The sequence below is a fragment of the Pecten maximus genome, unplaced genomic scaffold (assembly GCF_902652985.1).
Source record: "Pecten maximus unplaced genomic scaffold, xPecMax1.1, whole genome shotgun sequence".
Taxonomy (NCBI): domain Eukaryota; kingdom Metazoa; phylum Mollusca; class Bivalvia; order Pectinida; family Pectinidae; genus Pecten; species Pecten maximus.
In genome coordinates, this window is record NW_022979770.1 from 103 (window position 1) to 18,884 (window position 18,782).

General features: G+C 36.7%; 1 protein-coding gene across 1 annotated transcript; it reads right to left on the bottom strand.

Annotated features, from left to right (window-relative positions):
* Positions 1-542: 542 nt before the first annotated feature.
* LOC117319186 (collagen alpha-5(VI) chain-like) lies at positions 543-11,850 on the bottom strand (the record flags this gene model as incomplete). The annotated part of the gene is given in 9 exon segments (XM_033874022.1): positions 543-3,763; positions 4,303-4,582; positions 4,904-5,187; positions 6,497-6,607; positions 8,322-8,435; positions 9,046-9,163; positions 9,582-9,742; positions 10,577-10,640; positions 11,781-11,850. Coding segments are annotated over 8 exon segments (1,707 nt in total). The 3' UTR covers positions 543-3,176.
* Between the last annotated feature and the right edge of the window lie 6,932 nt (positions 11,851-18,782).

Consider the following 18,782-nt stretch of genomic DNA (forward strand, 5'->3'; position numbering starts at 1 on the left):
TTACTTTATTTATTACATAAAGACTGTATGTAATCACTCTCTGATTCCTGTGATTAGTTTATTAATACACAAAGACTGTATGTAATCACTCTATTATTTCTTTGATTACTTTATTTATTACATAAAGACTGTATGTAATCACTCTCTGATTCATGTGATTATTTAATACATAAAGACTGTATGTAATCGGCTTTTACTCTGAGTCCGAAACCAAATTATAGCCCATTTAGTGTCTAAACTCATTACTTAATACTGAACAGGAAGTCTGATAACCAATAGATAGAGTGTCAAACCTCAGTATAGAATATATACTGTCGTCTCGGACCAATTTTCCTGTATGGATGAATTAATCATCTTATACACAGGGACTTAGCACGAATTTCCATGTCACGGTCAATAAATATAAGTATAGTCCCTGTGGTCTTAGAAGTTCTGAATTGTGAACTGATATCATGTTAAAGTTTTCTCTAAGAGTTACCCCCCTTTCATGTAATTCAAATCCTAACCGTTCCAGAAGAAAATACAACTCCTGATATATTGTATGTTTTCAGACATTTTAATGGAATTTTATCCCTTGGAGGGAAATAGTATGTCAGGTATGTTATTGGGTACGGACTCCTTCAGAAAGGGGCAATAGACACTTAGCCTAACATCAAAGGCGGTCCTAATTACGCTAGTGATTAATAAAAACACAACAATGATTGGACACAAATGATAACTTATCTACACCTTCTCCCAATATACAGTTACACACAGGTAAGTACTGATACACTGAAAACATGCATACTTCTAAATCAAAATCTGTTGCTAGATCTGATGAAAATTTGAACATAAAGATATTTGAGCTAAATTCCACGGGAAAATGGAGATATTTAAACAAGATTGCTTCCAAATTAAATTCAACATTTAAAGCGTTTAAGTTTTATAAATGAGTATTTATTTCATTTATAAAAAAGGAAACATTCAAAAAGTAGTGAAGGCATTCTAACACGGATAAGACCATGCTGCATTAAAAAAAAGATTAAGGGAACTATGTTGGTGTCTCAGCCTATAGTGTGCAAACTATTCATCTTACGATCAGCGACCCCAAAATATAAAGGCGGGGTAGGCTGTGTAATTCCAATGATGATAGTAGTGGTCGTAACACAATATTTAAGGTATTCCAACATTGCGGCAGATTGCCTATCTAGATATCCTTGTGGTGAGCCGGAGCTGTTGTTCCTTCCAGATGATGTATCAACCCCATCGGATAGTCTTATTGTGATTCGGACATTTGAGGCTCCCGACGACTTTGAGGACACTTTGGTAGCTGCAGCAGAACCCACTTTCTCCTCACTCGGCTCACGGGCCGTCACATGGGATAGGGTTCGGATCGCCACATCCAGTGATGACTCAATGACTCAGCTCCTTAACATGATCGAGGATAGACTCCCAGAATCACGCCATGCGTATCCACCAAACTTGCGTACTTTTTACCAGTTTTGTTCAGATCTCCACTCACGCGATGGAGTAGTCCTTTACAAGGACCGTGTCGTAATTCCCCTTCCCTCCAGGACGAGGTACTTGCAACACTACACTCCGCACATCATAGAGTATCCATGATGACTTCAAGAGCTGATCAATCTTTTGGCCAGGCATTACACGCGCAATTAACAACACCAGGCTGGATTGTAACCATTGCAATGGCATTACACCATCGAATCCGAATGCCCCTCCATACCCATTGATGTCACCTGACTACCTTTTTCAGTGCATCTGCGCATATTACTTCACACACAGAGGTGTGTTATCTTGTTATCGTTGACCGGTACTCCAACTGGCCAATAGTCGAAAGGGTTTCTGGAGGTGCAGCTGGACTGCTCACCTGCCTACGAAGAACATTTGCCAACTGTGGCATACCTGACGAGCTAGCATCCGACGGAGGCCCAGAGTTCACTGCAACCGTGACAAGACAGTTTTTACAAGATTGGGGTGTCCATCATCGATTGTCTTCCGTCGCTTTTCCGCACAACAATTGTCGTGCTGATGTTCGGATAAAAACAGTGAAATGCCTCATTGCTGACAGCAGTACTCCCAACGGTAATCTGGACACCGATATGTTTCAACATGCAATCCTCCAGTACAGGAATACACCCGATCGTGACCACAAGCTGTCCCCAGCGATGTGTCTATTTTGCCATCCGATAAGGGATTTCATCCCAACCCCATCGGACATGGCAAGAAACTTTCGTCGAGAGAGAAGAAGCCCTTCGGAACAGCCCTATGAGGGATGCAAAGAGAATGACCGAACATACGAGGCGCCTTCCACCACTTACGATCGGTGACCATGTACGGCTACAAAATCAGACAGGACCCCATCCAAAGAAATGGGATAAGTCTGGCAAGGTTGTTGAGGTTCGACAGTTTAATCAGTGGGTCATTCGGGTCGAAGGAACAGGAAATTCCTCCGGAAGTATACTCCAATACAAACATCCGAGTATACTCGGACCAACTCCACCGACCTCCCACCGATTCCGAAGCCGCCACCTACATCTGCTCCCACTCCGCCCATTGATGTTATGGACTCTACCTTACCAATAGACCGCCTTTCAATGGAAGCCTCTCCTAGATTTATGTTCGATTTTCCTTATTCATTCATCCTTCCCAGTGCAATACCGTTGACATGCACCGATACCTCTCCTGGACAGCGCGATGAATCTACCAAACCGTGACCTGAGACTATGCCTGAATTTGCAGTGACTGTTCAGCCACCTCGCCTCTCCGCTCGCCAGACACAGCCTCCTAAGTGTTCTGACAATGAAATGTCTTAGGTTATGATTTGTGATTAAGTATTCTTTTCCACAAAGACTTAGGGGGAGATAGAGGATTATCGTCCTTAGACTGAGCGATCAGTTAATGCCGGATTTAACTTTATTAGTGTGCTGTTTTTGTTACTAGGAGATGTCAGATAACATCCGACTTATTCAGTTAGAACTTAGACTCGTAGGTATGTCGTGTTATTAGGTGATCATGTGTTCGTATAGACATTTTAACCCTTAATTATGTAAATGTCCATTGCTGTTAACATTAATAATTGTACTTGTGTGTTTATTTACATATGACTCATTGTCACGTAATGAACAAATAAAACGTCAGACAAATAGAACTGGATCTTATTTAAATATGAGTTAAAACATCTATTGCCTAATATCAAATATATCATTTGGACATTCCACGTGACTTGTCTGGGCGACAAGGGCGTCAAATCGATATAAATCAGGGTCGTTTTCTATATAAAACACGTGACTTGCGTGTTCCGCAACATAATACGCAGTAACAAGGTCTGCCGACCGACCGATCATTACAAATGCCACCGTCACATTGTCCATGTTCAGGGCCTGCCTCTGCTGTCTGATGTTGTCCAGGTCTGACCAACTCTCACTAGAAAACAATACCAAAACTTTCCGTGCGTCAGAACGAGCACTATTGAAACCAGTCTCACGAGCAAACGCTAAGGCGGCGCTGATATTAGACTTCCGGTTTGTAGTAGCTAGACCGATCTGACTATGGAGAAGGATCGTATCTTTCTCAGTATATTGGTTGATATGGAATTTAAATTTAGCAGTCAAATCAAAAGTGGCCATCCCGACATGTGTATTTGCATTATAATCCAGAGCGGTGTATATTAAGTCCCTCAGTGCATCAAGTGTTTGTTGTAGGGAAGTCTGATACAGAGAAACATCCACCAAAAACAAAATGTCCGTCGTCGTGTGAAGTGAACAATCTAGAAAAAAATAATCTTCAATAAATTATGCTTCATGCTATGGACAATATATAATACTTATTACATATTATGGACATTATACATGCATAACGTATTGATATACATATATACAAGGTTTGATGGAACAGAGAAAAACATCGACCAAGGACGAAGGCTGAGGTTGTTAATAGAACATGTATTAACTGATATCAAACGACTACCATATTTAAGCTATATTTCCAAAGGCAATTTTGATTGTAAAATATTAATGTATGCAAGTAACACGTGAAGGCTTATTCGTGAAACATTTTTCAATATTTAATTACATCTTTTAAACACCTCACAATCAAAAATAAACTAATGCATTCAGCGCACGTGCAATTTGATGACATTTAAACTTTATTAGGCACTGTTGGACAATACCAAGGGGAAGTAAGTTATACATATTTTTAGAAACACTCTTACTAAAGATTACAATTGTATAATATATTATCTTATTATATATCACCAACATCTAAGTAGTGTAGAACGTTTCACACTTATTGTGACGTTAGACTTACCTGTACAATTATTGCTTACAGTCTCCATGAGGATGGCGTTGGTGACGTCATCTTCCTTGCCTGCTGGAAAGACGTATTGGGAAGCTGTAGCTAACTGCAGTAGTTCCGTTTGATCAACTTGCTCTCCGTTTCCAATAGCGAAAATTCTAATTCCTTGACTTCTCAATATTTGAGCGTCACGTATGGCTTCCGTTCTCAGGGTAGATAACCCGTCCGAAACTATAATGATGTACTGATTGACATGGGTCCTTGCCCCAAATGTTGATGAACTAGAAAACATCTGCAACACAGCACATATACTTACATTAATAGATTGCAACGATATATATTTACATTCGCAAGACACACGTTCTAGGGAATTAGAATTATTTCTCAATAAAGGGATTGTAATGTAGTCATATAGACAGTAATATTTTACCGGCTAATGGCTGTAAATGTAAGCACTGTACTGCCTTTCTATGAATTAGCTGTGGAGAAACATTCAGAAGCCACAAAAAATGTCATTTTAAACGTATTGAAGCAGGTTGCCAATAATCATATTAGGGAATATCACAGAATGAATGTTTTCAGGTTCATATTTGGAATCAGAGACTGAACACACCTCCTTCGCCTTGTCCAGAGCAGTGTCGAGATAGGATGGTCCCGCTATCCGAGTAATCTTATCAATGGCACTTAACACTTGTCCTTTATCGGTGAAGTTGTTAAAGGAAAATTCCACACTAGTATTAAACGAATACTTCAACACGCCTACATGGAAGTCGTCGGTCCCTATCGCTAATTTGTTAACAATGGCGATGACAATGGCCTTGGAATCGTTGAAATGTTGCTCAGCACTATACGAGGAATCAATGATGAAAATGACATCGGCTGGTCCGGGTCTACAATCTACAAAGATCATTAAACCTTCATATTAGTGATTTGCATACTTCATAACTAAGAAATAACTTTAGGGAAGAGAAACTATATATTTCAATATAAAGTTTAGCTTTCGGCAATCCAATGTTTGATATTTATATTGTACAAAGCTTTTGAAAGAAAAAAAACGATTGGTTGCCCTTTTCCGGCAGTATTTTAAAATGTTTTACAGTGTTGTTACAATGGGTTAAATATATACCAACACCTTCCATAAAACAATGCCCATAAACAACGCACTATATACCGATACAAACGATAACATACAGACAACAGGAGAATGAGAATCACCGACAAATGGCAGGGAATCACAGAATACTAAAACGCTAGATTGTGAAAATATAATATTGGTTAGTGAAAACAGACGTTACACGATATAAGTAATATATCGATATTTTATCAATGAGACAATTATGGTTTATTAATGAGTCCCCATTCCATGTTACCTCCAAATGATATATTAAGTATCACATGAGTAAGCGGAACATTATCTAACAGTTCTGACGCCATACGTTTGGTTTAAAGCCACATACTTCCAAACAACCTTAAATTCTAGTTTCATATGTATTAATGGCAATCCAAGATGTTCATTCTTGCTCTCCTAACATTAAAATGACCACTGGCCTGGACTGGGGGAGTCCTTGAGACATCAGTGTATAAAAATAACTCTTCGCATTTATATTAAACGCGAGATTTGTCACGGAGCCGAGAACGAGGCTACACATATACGTTTAAACATATCAACAGAATATTTGCGCAATAACTGAACAAAATGAACAATCATAGTTTGCATTTGAATACTTAATTTTAAAATGTAGCAATATGCATACAACAAAACATCGATAAAATTTTAGATCGGTGAAGTTGACAATGTTCAACGGCTAACCAGCAATCCAATAGACGTCCGGCAATCTCGGAATTCGAGTCTATTCCCTTTTCTTTTCTCGCTAAGATCCTACGAATCATTTCCTTTCCTATTTTGCCGATTCCACTCATTTTTGTGTCTTTTTTTTGGGCAGAATCTGTCTACGTTTTCCCAGGTCCACGCTTTCGGCGTTTCTCCATTTTGTATGGACTGTAAAACCCGTCGTTGCATTGTGGGACTAATTTTCAGTGAAACTTGGTCCGGCAGCCACAGTTATTATTTTTGTGAATTCCCCGTATACTTTCATAAATACACATTTTCTTTCGATTTCTGATTTACGATAGTTTGTTAGGTATGTATCAAGTCTGAAAACTGTAAAAAGCTCAAAATGTTAACATTGATATCTGGCCAGTTTACCTGTTTCGCAAGTGCTTCCGTTATATCTGGCGGTACACGAACAGTCGTAGCTGGAGGCGTTCCTGTTACACGTCCCGCCGTTTACACAGGGGGCGGTCACACAGGAGTCAACTAAAATCATAAGACGATCATGATTTCACATTTGTAACCATAGATACCAAGGAACACATATGTACTATAGCGTACTTGAGGCTACCTCCCCTGTTGATTCTGTAATATCTAGAACCTGACTCAATGTAAATCTCGTGCAGCGAAAACATTTTGAGCACTTACATGTTTTTTCCCCTTTTTATTTATTAGAATATATTTAATTATTAGATCAAATTTACTCTGATGTTTTCACAGACTCTATTGTCATTATGATACAATGTGTGTTTTATCATGTCTATACTGTTATGTAACGTGACTCTTTATATATAAGTGTCAGATTTATTTAAGTATCTTGACACTTGTTTCTGATTCCTTTTTGTATAATTCATATGTGGTACATATATTGTGAAATGAACATTGAAAAATAAAAACATAATTTAAACTAAATCCTGAGAAGACCGTAACTACATTCACAAAGCCTATGTCCTTATGAGCTGATATAGGTACGTACAATAATTATATCGACTCAATGACTACAAAACATTTTCTTTATTGAATTGGGTGAAACAATACAAATAAAGTCGTGCGTATTGCTTCCATTTCGATTTTCACTAATTATAATATAGGTGTGGGTCATGTATACCGAATTTTAGTTTACTTAGTATTAGTATTATTCATTTTTATTTTGCATTCATATGTGGGGCCATGATTTGGCTGCTCACAAAATGATAACTTTGTGTGTTGTGTACATCATTACGTGTTAACATGTTCAGAGACTTTGGATGTGATGATGATGGACGCTGAACTATATGTGCTGTACCCAAATGCATGTATTTTTTGCTCATCATTAGTGCCATAATTTGTACCCCATCTTTGTTGTTACACCATTATATTAAGTAAATACACTGTGTTTTTCCACAACACCAAACATGATTTCATTTTGAATAATAGGATATTGTGGACCGCAAGAGTTTAGCAGTCATTCAATAAATCACCTGTAAACAACAATGTTAGTTTCATTTGTCTTTGCGAGTCAACCTATTACAACAAATGAGCTTCAGTCTCTGAGCAGTAACCATGTTAGCATAAATGATATTTACCAGTATATAATAGATGACTTACCGTATTCACACACGAGCTTCAGTCTCTGAGCAGTAACCATGTAAGCATAAATGATATTTACAAGTATATAATAGATGACTTACCGTATTCACACACGAGCTTCAGTCTCTGAGCAGTAACCATGTTAACACAAATACTATTTACCAGTATATAATAGATAACTTACCGTATTCACACACGAGCTTCAGTCTCTGAACAGTAACCATGCTAACACAAATACTATTTAACAGTATATAATTCTTTTTCTTTTGTTTTCATGGTAAATACTCAAATGTGATTGGTCGATGAAAGAAATTCCGAGAATGGCGCGAAAAATGTGACGTCACAATACGAAAATTGACGTTGCGTATTGATTTGAGAAAAAGAATCCCATTTAAAACCAGTAAAATTGTACATAAAACATGTTTTAAATTAGAAAATCATTTTCAAAAATTAATTATAAGCGTTGATGTCAATTATTTTTTAATTTCATCGGGGTATGAAACAAATTTTGTTTGCAAAATTCTGTAAGAATCCGCTACGCGGATTCATACAGTTTGCAAACAAAATTTGTTTCATACCCCGATGAAACTAAAAAAGAATGACATCAATGCTTAAATAATAGATAACTTACCGTATTCACACACGCTGCCATAGAACCCGTATGTACACGAACACGTGAAGGCTGATCCGCCGAGTCTGCTACAAGTCGCTCCATTTTCACAAGGCAAGCCGAGACAGGCATTCTCTGTAGGAAACGAGGGAAACTGCAGTTTGCGCATGACATTGGAATGAGGAAATGTTGTATTATGGTATCGTGTATGGAACGAAATCAAATGTATATTTGAGTGAAATGTACGAACAAGATGTACGATTTCGTTATAGCAATATGGACGTTGTCTCTGTAATTTCTGTAATCTACTTAGACTATATTAAGCATTTGTTTCTCACCTACATGCTCTCATGTGTTCGACTGATGTGTATTCCGCTTATTTTGGGTAAACACTATTATATATGTTGTAACTAGTAAGCAGATTTAATTAATCGGGAACATAGAGTAAAAGGCCACACAGAATATTAAAGAAACCTTAACTCCAACTCCAAATCAATAAACAAAGGCCAAAATAGGAACTTAATCAAGATTGGCATGGAGCCAAGTTAAACATTACAAGGAGAACACGACCAGGTGTTCACGATCATGAAACGTCTTCTGTATTCTCAACGACACAATCGTCAAGATCCTTAATCAAGTAATGAATGTACTGTATATTATGTCAAAAATGTTTCAAACCGATACCAGCATATCTCAATTCATAAGTAAGGTAAAGAAGGGCGTGCATAACTGGAAAATACGGTACCGGTACATCCTAATTCGAAATGGGCAGGACACGGTGTGTACAGGTAGCACGTTTGGCCGCTTCCACAGAAGTTGGGGCTCTTGCTACAGAAATGTTCACGGTTGGATTCAACATAATTCTGAAATTATTGGAAAGAAATAATATTATTGACTGATAACTTCATGTTATGCTATTGAAAGTATTAGACCACACGCAATTAATCATCTGCGATGTTTTGGCCAAATTTAGAAATAAATATATTATTTTAAATGTCAATAATCAAAATGTGCTTTAATACAAGTAGATACGTCTTGAAATTAAAAATTATCCAATAGATGGGAGATATTCACTCTAACTTGCACAACGTATATCTAAGTGTGTGGCGTTTTCAGAGTGAATAGCCACCATCTTTTGGACAATTTTTGGTTAAGCTTTTTCCATGAGAGATATTTAACAAAATCAATAATGAATTATGTTTAATTCCTTCTCCTAATTTACAACAAACGTAAGTAAAGTTAATACCAAGAGTTTCTGAGATCTCCTGTTTAGTTATTTACCATACATTCCATCTTGTTGGCTTCGCAGTAACCTTCGTTATTTTGACATGTAGAAGCACTCCGGCGATGTAACCAGTGATTTTGTGGAATAAAGGACATGGCCTTGGACTTTGTAAGGAAGGGATGATTGTGATGGTCGTGACCGGCATGACAGGCGATTTCTACATTAAGTGAAAATTGAATAAAAACAGAAAACAAGACATGCGAACCCGCGCAAAAAAAAATTGTAACATGAAATGACTAGCAACACAAACAAAATGTAGCATGACTAGCTAGCACATAAAACGATGAATTTAAAATACAAACGACATGTATATTCATTTTTTTCTTCTTCAATAAACTGAAAATATATCTCGACGTATTAATTCATTTTAATGTTTTTGAATTGTAGAAATAAACAGTCCTTTGATGTTGATGATCTAGTAGGACTAGAAAAATATCTAAGACTTTACCGCCAGGTAAAATTGAATTTAGAAATCTCCCAACTGTACTTTACCTCAAAACAAATATAAACATCATAATACACATACTTGTATAGCAAAGCATTCCAAAACTGTAATCGAGCCAAAATATAAGTTCAAAAGTATTTAATGATTCCATACACAAATACATCTCACAATCAAAAATTACCGTCACACCTACATGTATTTGATAACGTTATGTCAACATGAAATTATAACAATATAAAAGAGAAAGAACTAAAAAGACGCATTTTGTTTTGCTTGATGAAATGATACCAGTATAAAAGGGAAAGAACTAAAAAGACGCATTTCGCATTGCTTGATGAATTCACTCATGCCGAATTACAACATCCTGGTGCCTAATTATATTCAATTATCTACATTTCAATACATATATATCAATATCATGCCCCCTACCCCTTCCCCATATACGAACGGTTCTGTTGAATATTTATAAATAGATAATACCATAAAATAAATTCAATACAGAGGGAGTAGTATAACAGAATACGATAATTAGCCATCGTTACGTACCAGGTAGTAAATACACAAGTGCCAGAATAAACGTCATCCACATGGCAGACATTTGTATAGCACACTGCAACAAAGAAAGAGTTAAAGATCTACCAATCCACAATACACACATGTATTTTAAATACGAGTGATAGACCAATACATTATACAGTACCGTGTCCTGATAAACAAGGAAGTTTTACTGTAACACACCAGTCAGAGAGCTCATAAAACGTGAATCATTGTTATTGAACAGGTACAGACTCATATTGGATTTCTATTTTACACATATAACCAAAATGTCAAGTAGCATGTGGAGTTTATGACCTACTTATATATCAGTTTATGATATTTAAGACTGGTGGCTTCAATTCTACAACTAAACATTTTTTTAAAACACCCATCAGAAGGATGTGCATTGTGCTTATAACTTACGATCACATAATTAAAGTCCCTTGTTTAGATTTAACAAAGGACGACCGCTGAATTAAACATGAAATACTGGTATGCAAAACAAAATATTTCCATTTGACTGATGTTTAAAGATTTTAATTATGAAAGAAAATGTGTAATTTATAGCAGGTATTTTAACGTCAATGTATACTTCATCTTATTTACTTTACAAGCATGATCCTAAATAAATTAATTTCTATAAACAGTAGGTGTTTGGCGTTGGATTTGTTTGACAAGATCATTCTATTTGTTAAAGATATCTCCTCTTGCCGCGCCACGTTTATCGAATACATACCTTTTATATATCGATATACCGATAGTGATATATCTTACATTATTACGTGGGTCGTTATAAACCATTACACTATAACACGGGTACTGTCCAGTTTACTTTGTGGGTCGTTACAAACCATTACACCATAACACGGGGTACTGTCCAGTTTACTATGTGGGTCGTTATAAACCATTACACCATAACACGGGTACTGTCCAGTTCTTACCTTAGGGTCGTTATAAACCATTACACCATAACACGGGTACTGTCCAGTCCTTACCTTAGGGTCGTTATAAACCATTACACCATAACACGGGGTACTGTCCAGTCCTTACCTTAGGGTCGTTATAAACCATTACATCATAGCATGGCCACTGTCTAATTTACAATGTGGGTCGTTATAAACCATTACACCATAACACGAGGTACTGTCTAGTTCTTACCTTAGGGTCGTTATAAACCATTACACCATAACACGAGGTACTGTCTAGTTCTTACCTTACTATGTGGGTCGTTATTAACCTTTACAGCATAACATGGGGTACTGTCTCGTCCAACTCCTTCTGCCCTTTTTCATTATAAATGATATACAAAACGGGCGAAATCAAATATAGCGCTTTTTGATGACCAAATCGTTCCTAAATTTTCGGGTTTTCCCCACCTTGGTATCCACCCGGAAGCTATAAACGTAGTGCTTTCATAAAGAATAAACCGTATATATACGCTAGTACTGCCAATACATTTAAATGTCTCGACAAATTACTTACTGAATATTTGCTGACGTGTCTGATAACCGGATTTTACGAGGAAGAGGCACACTTATGGGAGCTATTGCTGCCACTGCTTATTATTTTTTTTACCGAAATTTCTAGATATCAACATCTTTGTAATTTACTATTCGATCCATGACGAGTTCACAACTTCGATCCATGACGAGTTCACAAATGTAAACCATTTCAAATTGAGCACAAAAGTTTCTCGTCTTTGTTCATTGAACCTAGATTGATCAGCTTAACAAATCACAAATTCAATTTAATACAAAGAAAATATGGCTGGGCAACATTTGATCAATACGAACATGCCATTATGTCTATCATGGAAAGACTCTATGGACATAATGTTGCTTTCGTCGGTTTCTTGGGGTGATAGATATTCCATCACCTTGAGAAATCGAACATTCCATCGCCCCCAAGAAATCGAGCAAATCAACATTCAATCCGTATATTTCAGTTATGTTTCCTAATAAATTGAAGAAGTACAAGTCTAAAGTTACAGCAGGTACCTTTGCAAGTCTAATGTTTTTTTTTAGAAAACTAGCCTGTCATTACAGGATGATCAAAAGAACATTATTAAGATAAGAATACAATTATGCAACACATTTACCATAAAATAATATAAAAAAATATTACGATTTAATTGAAATATTAATTTTGTTGTTGAATTTTAAAATGTATCATAAAACACTCCGCCAGCTGTGCGGAAGAATAATTACTAAACTGGGGGCTCCAATTGTCTCCCGCTTAGATAATTTTAGTAATTTTGGTAATTAAAGGAAAGTAATAGCTGTATGCTATATCTTTAACAGATGCTATGCCTGATGATATCTTACAACAGTGATTTATGTAGTTATAGTCGCTCTATCAAAGCTATACTACACAAGGAGTCAATGAACGATGACGGATCCAGGTATACCATCTTCGTAAAAACACTGTGTCTTTTTAACGTTCTGTGATAATTCAATCTACATGTATTATTATTGTGATGCTTCATTATCGCGCTCTAAAGGAAGATTTGCCTTCTGTATTTATTTCTGAGAGGAGTGGGCCTACAGTAAGGTGTTCAGCTCATGCTTTCCGCCATACATTTCTTAAAATATTTATGATTGACCATTGACTTTATTAAGGTATAAAATAGTTAACATCTAAACTAAGAACGCCTATAAAGCAATACTCCGTCGATATACTAGTGTATTGTTCTACTGTGCATGCAAAGAAATATCAGTTTAACGTTTTGTGAACGAATGTGCTTTTTACTTTTTTTTTTCTTTTGGAAAACTGACAGATTTAAAATGCCTTTTCCATTCAGGCTACTCACATTTGAAGTATAACTAGCCATACGTATTGCCTCAACATCATCAATGATAATCTGGAAGACAGTGGGCGTGGCAGACACCCATGCTGTCTGGGATCTAAAAATAAAACGTTGTTATCATTAACATTGATATTAACAAACATTATGTTGTAATTATTTAAATATGCTGTTACGGATAAATCATGGTTAAAATCTATAATCTAGTTGATTGGTATATACCAAGATTTTAATTTGTATGTATTATTGTGATAATATGTTATTAATTGTGAGAGGAAGCACTCTTACGTGGTCTGCTACACACGTGTTTCTTCTCCGGTTGTGTGTATACAAAATTTTACTTCCGGTATTGCGCTAGAAAATCTTATCCTCTGGTTTGGTAACCTATTATAAATTAATTTTGCTATAATCGTGATTTTGTAAGCTTCTAACATCGTTTTTATTAGAATATAAGTAACATTTTCTATGTCTCGTAGTCCCGCGATTTACGATCCCTTCGAGCCTCTCGGACTTTTTCATACTACGTAGCGATGTAAACAAATGGTGGCCCAGTTGTGTTTTCCCCTGGGACACAACACAATTTTCGATAGGGTAAGGAACATCCAATCATTTTGAATCAAGCCAAAATTCTAATATGTATATTGGAATCCCAGATAAACGTTCACTTTCAAAAATTCTGTGTTACTGTACAGATCACGTAGGTTGCTGCTTTGCAAGTCGGCAGCTTCAAAACTCTACCTCTCCCACCCACCCTTTATTATCAGTTCTCTTATGTTGGAAAATGTCAGTTATTTGTATCTGTAGAGTAGATTAATGTGTGTTATGTAGAAGTAGACTTTGTGATAGTATCAGTAGTTTAGAGAGTCAAGCTAAGGTTCCTCTGTCCAGGACAGTTTACTACATGGTTTATTACATGTTTTCCTCTAAATGTATCTGTATTAATTATGAATATGTTACGTAATCCTTTATGCAATATTATGTAATCCTAGTCAGATTATGTAATGAAAGATATTTACGCAATATTACGTTACAATGACAATACAGTAATAAACCTTAGCTATCACCCAAACCTGATGTTCTTTCTAGTTTTAATTCATTTACAACCATTAGTGGGAAGCAGAAAGTTTGTACAAGAAACTTTCTACTTGCATCTGCCTGACGATTGAACTATTAAATATCAAGATAACTTGGATGGTGGGTATGGACTGTATCCTGTTAACAGCTAAGTGAGTGGTATATTCTATCAAGACAGTTTGATTGATGGCTAGGTTGCAAGTAGAAGGAAAGGGATGTAACCACGCTACCGCGGACGCGCGGTTAATTGTTCACCGATGGAAGTTTTGCCGGAATGAGCAGGTTTTCCTGTTTATCACATCCAACTGGAGGTGCTCAAAAAATCAGAACTTCCTAGCAACTCTAGAAATGACGTCAGAACTGCACGGTGAGCGTAACCATATTCCGTAGAATTGTAACCGCGCTACCGCGGACGCGGACGCGCGGTTAATTGTTCACCGATGGAAGTTTTGCAGGAATGAGCAGGTTTTCCTGTTTATCACATCCCACTGGAGGTGATCAAAAAGATACGGACCTCCTAGCAGCTCTAGAAATGACATCGGAACTGCACGGTGAGCGTCACCATATTCCGTAGTATTGTAAGCACGCTACCGCGGACACGCGGTTGATTGTTCACCAATGGAAGTTTTGCCGGAATGAGCAGGTTTTCCTGTCTAGCACATCCCACTGGAGGTGCCCAAAAATATTCGAACCTCCTAGCAACTCTAGAAATGACGTCAGAACTGCACGGTGAACGTCACCGTATTCGTAGTATTGTAACCACGCGTCCGCGGTAGCGCGGTTAAATGTTCAGCGATGGAAGTTTTGCCGAAATCATTACGTTTTCCTGTTCATCACATTCCACTGGAGGTGCCCAAAAAGATCCGAACCTCCTAGCAGCTCTAGAAATGACGTCAAAACTGCACGATGGGCGTCACCATATTCCGTAGTATTGTAACCACGCTACCGCGGACGCGCGGTTAATTGTTCAGCGATGGAAGTTTTGCCGGAATGAGCAGGTTTTCCTGTCTATCACATCCCACTGGACGTGCCCAAAAATATTCGAACCTCCTAGCAACTCTAGAAATGACATCGGAACTGCACGGTGAGCGTCACCATATTCCGTAGTATTGTTACAGACCCGTGTACGTTCGCAGTTCCGATTTAAGCGTAGCGTTTCCGTAGCATTACCGTACCATTTCCGTAGCATTACCGTAGCATAACCGTACCATTTCCGTAGCATTGCCGTAGCATTACCATACCATTTCCGTACCATTTCCGTACCGTTTGCGTCCACTCACCGTACCATTTCCGTAGCATTTGCGTTTACCTATTTTCACTCACAGACCGTCTCATAACCGTTCGGTAGAAAATTTTGCAGAATGTATTTTTTATCGAAACGAAATTTAGTTAAATATACTTACCGAACGTCAAAAAAGAAATGTAGCGACAGCAAATGATTTTATACATGTAAGGAGGTGAGAATTACATAGATACGGCAATAAATCTGTCTGTATCTTTGTATAGAAAAAATAACACTCTCACAAAAAACAAGTCAAGTCACATGGTCCATCGATCTTAGTGTAATAAAAAATGGCGGACCCTAGTAGTAGTCGACGCATTACGATGGAAACCAAGATGAAGATCGTGTTAAATAAACAATATTACCTTTACTGTGCTATAGTCTAACCTTTAAAACAGTTTCATATACTATGCACTGGTCAGGCTACATGTATAGGGTACAAATGCTCCAGACAGTATCACCCAGGTAAACTAGGGTAGTTAGACTTAATTGTCAGCAATGATACAAACAACACAGCATGTTGTATACAGGTAAACTAAAGGTAAGGTATTTTGTGGACCAAGTGATATAGGTGTGAAAGGTAGAACAATAAGAGATAATTATAGCCTACAGGTAAGGCTATAGACTGATTCATAAAACGTCCAACTTTAATGAGAATGTCATCGTGATCTTTGGAGTTATTCATTATTTATTTCAATTTTAAAACCCAAAGGTCTAATCACAGAATTGATAACAAATTGATAAAATCAGAGACGTATATATTACATGTGTGATATATATATATATATGTCTCTGATAAAGTATAACAAGAGTAAATTAATTACATAGTAAGAGCAAATATGGTATATAAAGTGCATACACATGTGAAATAGAACTGATGTCCAAAATAGAAATCATCCAGACAATCAAGTAAGTCTAGATCTTGTTATGAACAGTAAACAAGAGACCTAATTCTGAAAACAAATCTTCGTTCGACATAAATCTCTCAAGTGAAACGTTAAAAAACTGTCGGGAACATGACGAAGGTAGTTAAAATTAATTAGGACTCTTTTAAGAACATTTCAATTTCTTACAATAATCCAGCATTTACAGGGATAAAGCAAGGTTGAGATACTCGACCTAGTCAAAAAAAAGATGTGGAACTAAAAAGTAGTATCTTGTAAAAGTTCGATCAAGCAGACTATGTACAGATTTGAATAAAAATATATGTATTAATGCCTTCATACCAGACTAGGTAAGTTGAATTGTGTACAAATTTACATGTAATATAGACTATTATCGTTTAATTTTGATTTAAAACATAGAAATACAAAAAATAATAAATAAAAAATAAAACCTGTACAACTTCAATCTGGTGTACGAGTGTTTCTTGCTATGGTGACCATATTTCAGAGCAGTAATCTAACTGACTGCACTAATGTACAGAGAGCGAATAACATTTTGAAAATCCAAATATGTAGATTGGCATGACCTTACCAACCACTTATCTAACATGAAATAAAAAGTTAAGATTCGGAGTGACCCATACAACCAAGTCTTAAGCATGTGTTTCTTTCTTTAGAGATTCCTAACCCAAGCTGTCGGGATACTCAGTTGTATATCTTTTGTTGCTAAACGTTATATAACAATTTTTTTTATATATAAAACGTACATTTTAAAGTTTTACACCCGTCGTAGACTCTGTCAATATCGGATAGAAGTCTTAAATATAACGTGCTGCTTTACAAAATTTACCATCATCGGCAAAAAGGAAAGTTTTGAAAAAAAAATGTAAAAGAGAGGGTGAATCATCATTTTATAAGTCATATTCAATTTGACATTTTTATATTTTCTCTCATGAAAGTAAGAACAGGCTACTACTATAGTTTAAACTCACTCAGGTGTAAAATTTGACATGTTGGCCTGGTAATACAGGTAAATTTCTATATGTTGGCTCAGTGAGAATGAGCCATAATAGGACCCCGGGGGTTAATTGGGGACAGGTCACCTGGCCAGGTATACCATGTGCCAGACACAAAAGAGCTAGACTGATCAGCATCTTATCAGCATCTTACAGGTAAGGTGTGATAGGATGCATGTCCTCAAGGCTGTAGGGTTGCATATTGCGCCCAGTTGGCCATTGGCAACAGGCCTTTCCCAGATGTTTGGCTTCAATGTAATGTACATGTAGCCTGGACATGTACATTTATTTGTACATGTCTCAAGATCTGTCGACAGAACATACAATGTATAAATCATATAGATGACATGTACTGTAAAAGAAACTTTCAAGTTTCGAATAACAATGTAAAAGCCAAAACTTTAGTGAATTAACATTCAATAAAAATTTAAAATATTAATATTTTTTCCGACAAAATATTTACATGAAGTACATGTACACCTGAGTCAGTCATTATTAGGCCTCTGACACAAACTGATGTGTTTTAATAGAAGCATGTAAATGATTAAAATGATCGCATACAACATCAAAATTAATTTCAAAGGTAGATTCTTCACTCTACACTGTTGAAGTCTTTATATATTGAAACAATGCATTACCTGGTTATGTCCTTTGTGACAATAAGTTAAAAAAAAAACACAGTTGTGAACTAATTATCGTGCACTCCTCACTTCTCCTTGGGTGCAAAGGTTTACTGATTGTCACTCAACTGAAGGTTAGATCACAACACAAGTCCATTAATAAAGATTTTCAGAGTGTTATCCATTATCAAGTAAACACACAGAGTCCGCTCCATTGCAGACGTGTGATATACACGTATCTGATTGCACATGTACATTGTATATTCTTAAGTATATCATTATTGATGTCTTGTTTTTAGTTTTTATCCCTCCCCTGCCAGAGTTTCCTCTGATCCGACATCAGACTTTTAAACAAATCGTCAATGCTTACACACCAGTAATATGTACCAGTGATTGTTATATATAGACTTGCCAGACATGTACATGTACTTGACTTAATTGTCCCCCTAACCTGTTGCCATGGGTACTAATCCCCCTCCCCACCACCGTCAACTTCACCTGATGGCCATGGATATACACTTGATTAGGAGTCACTG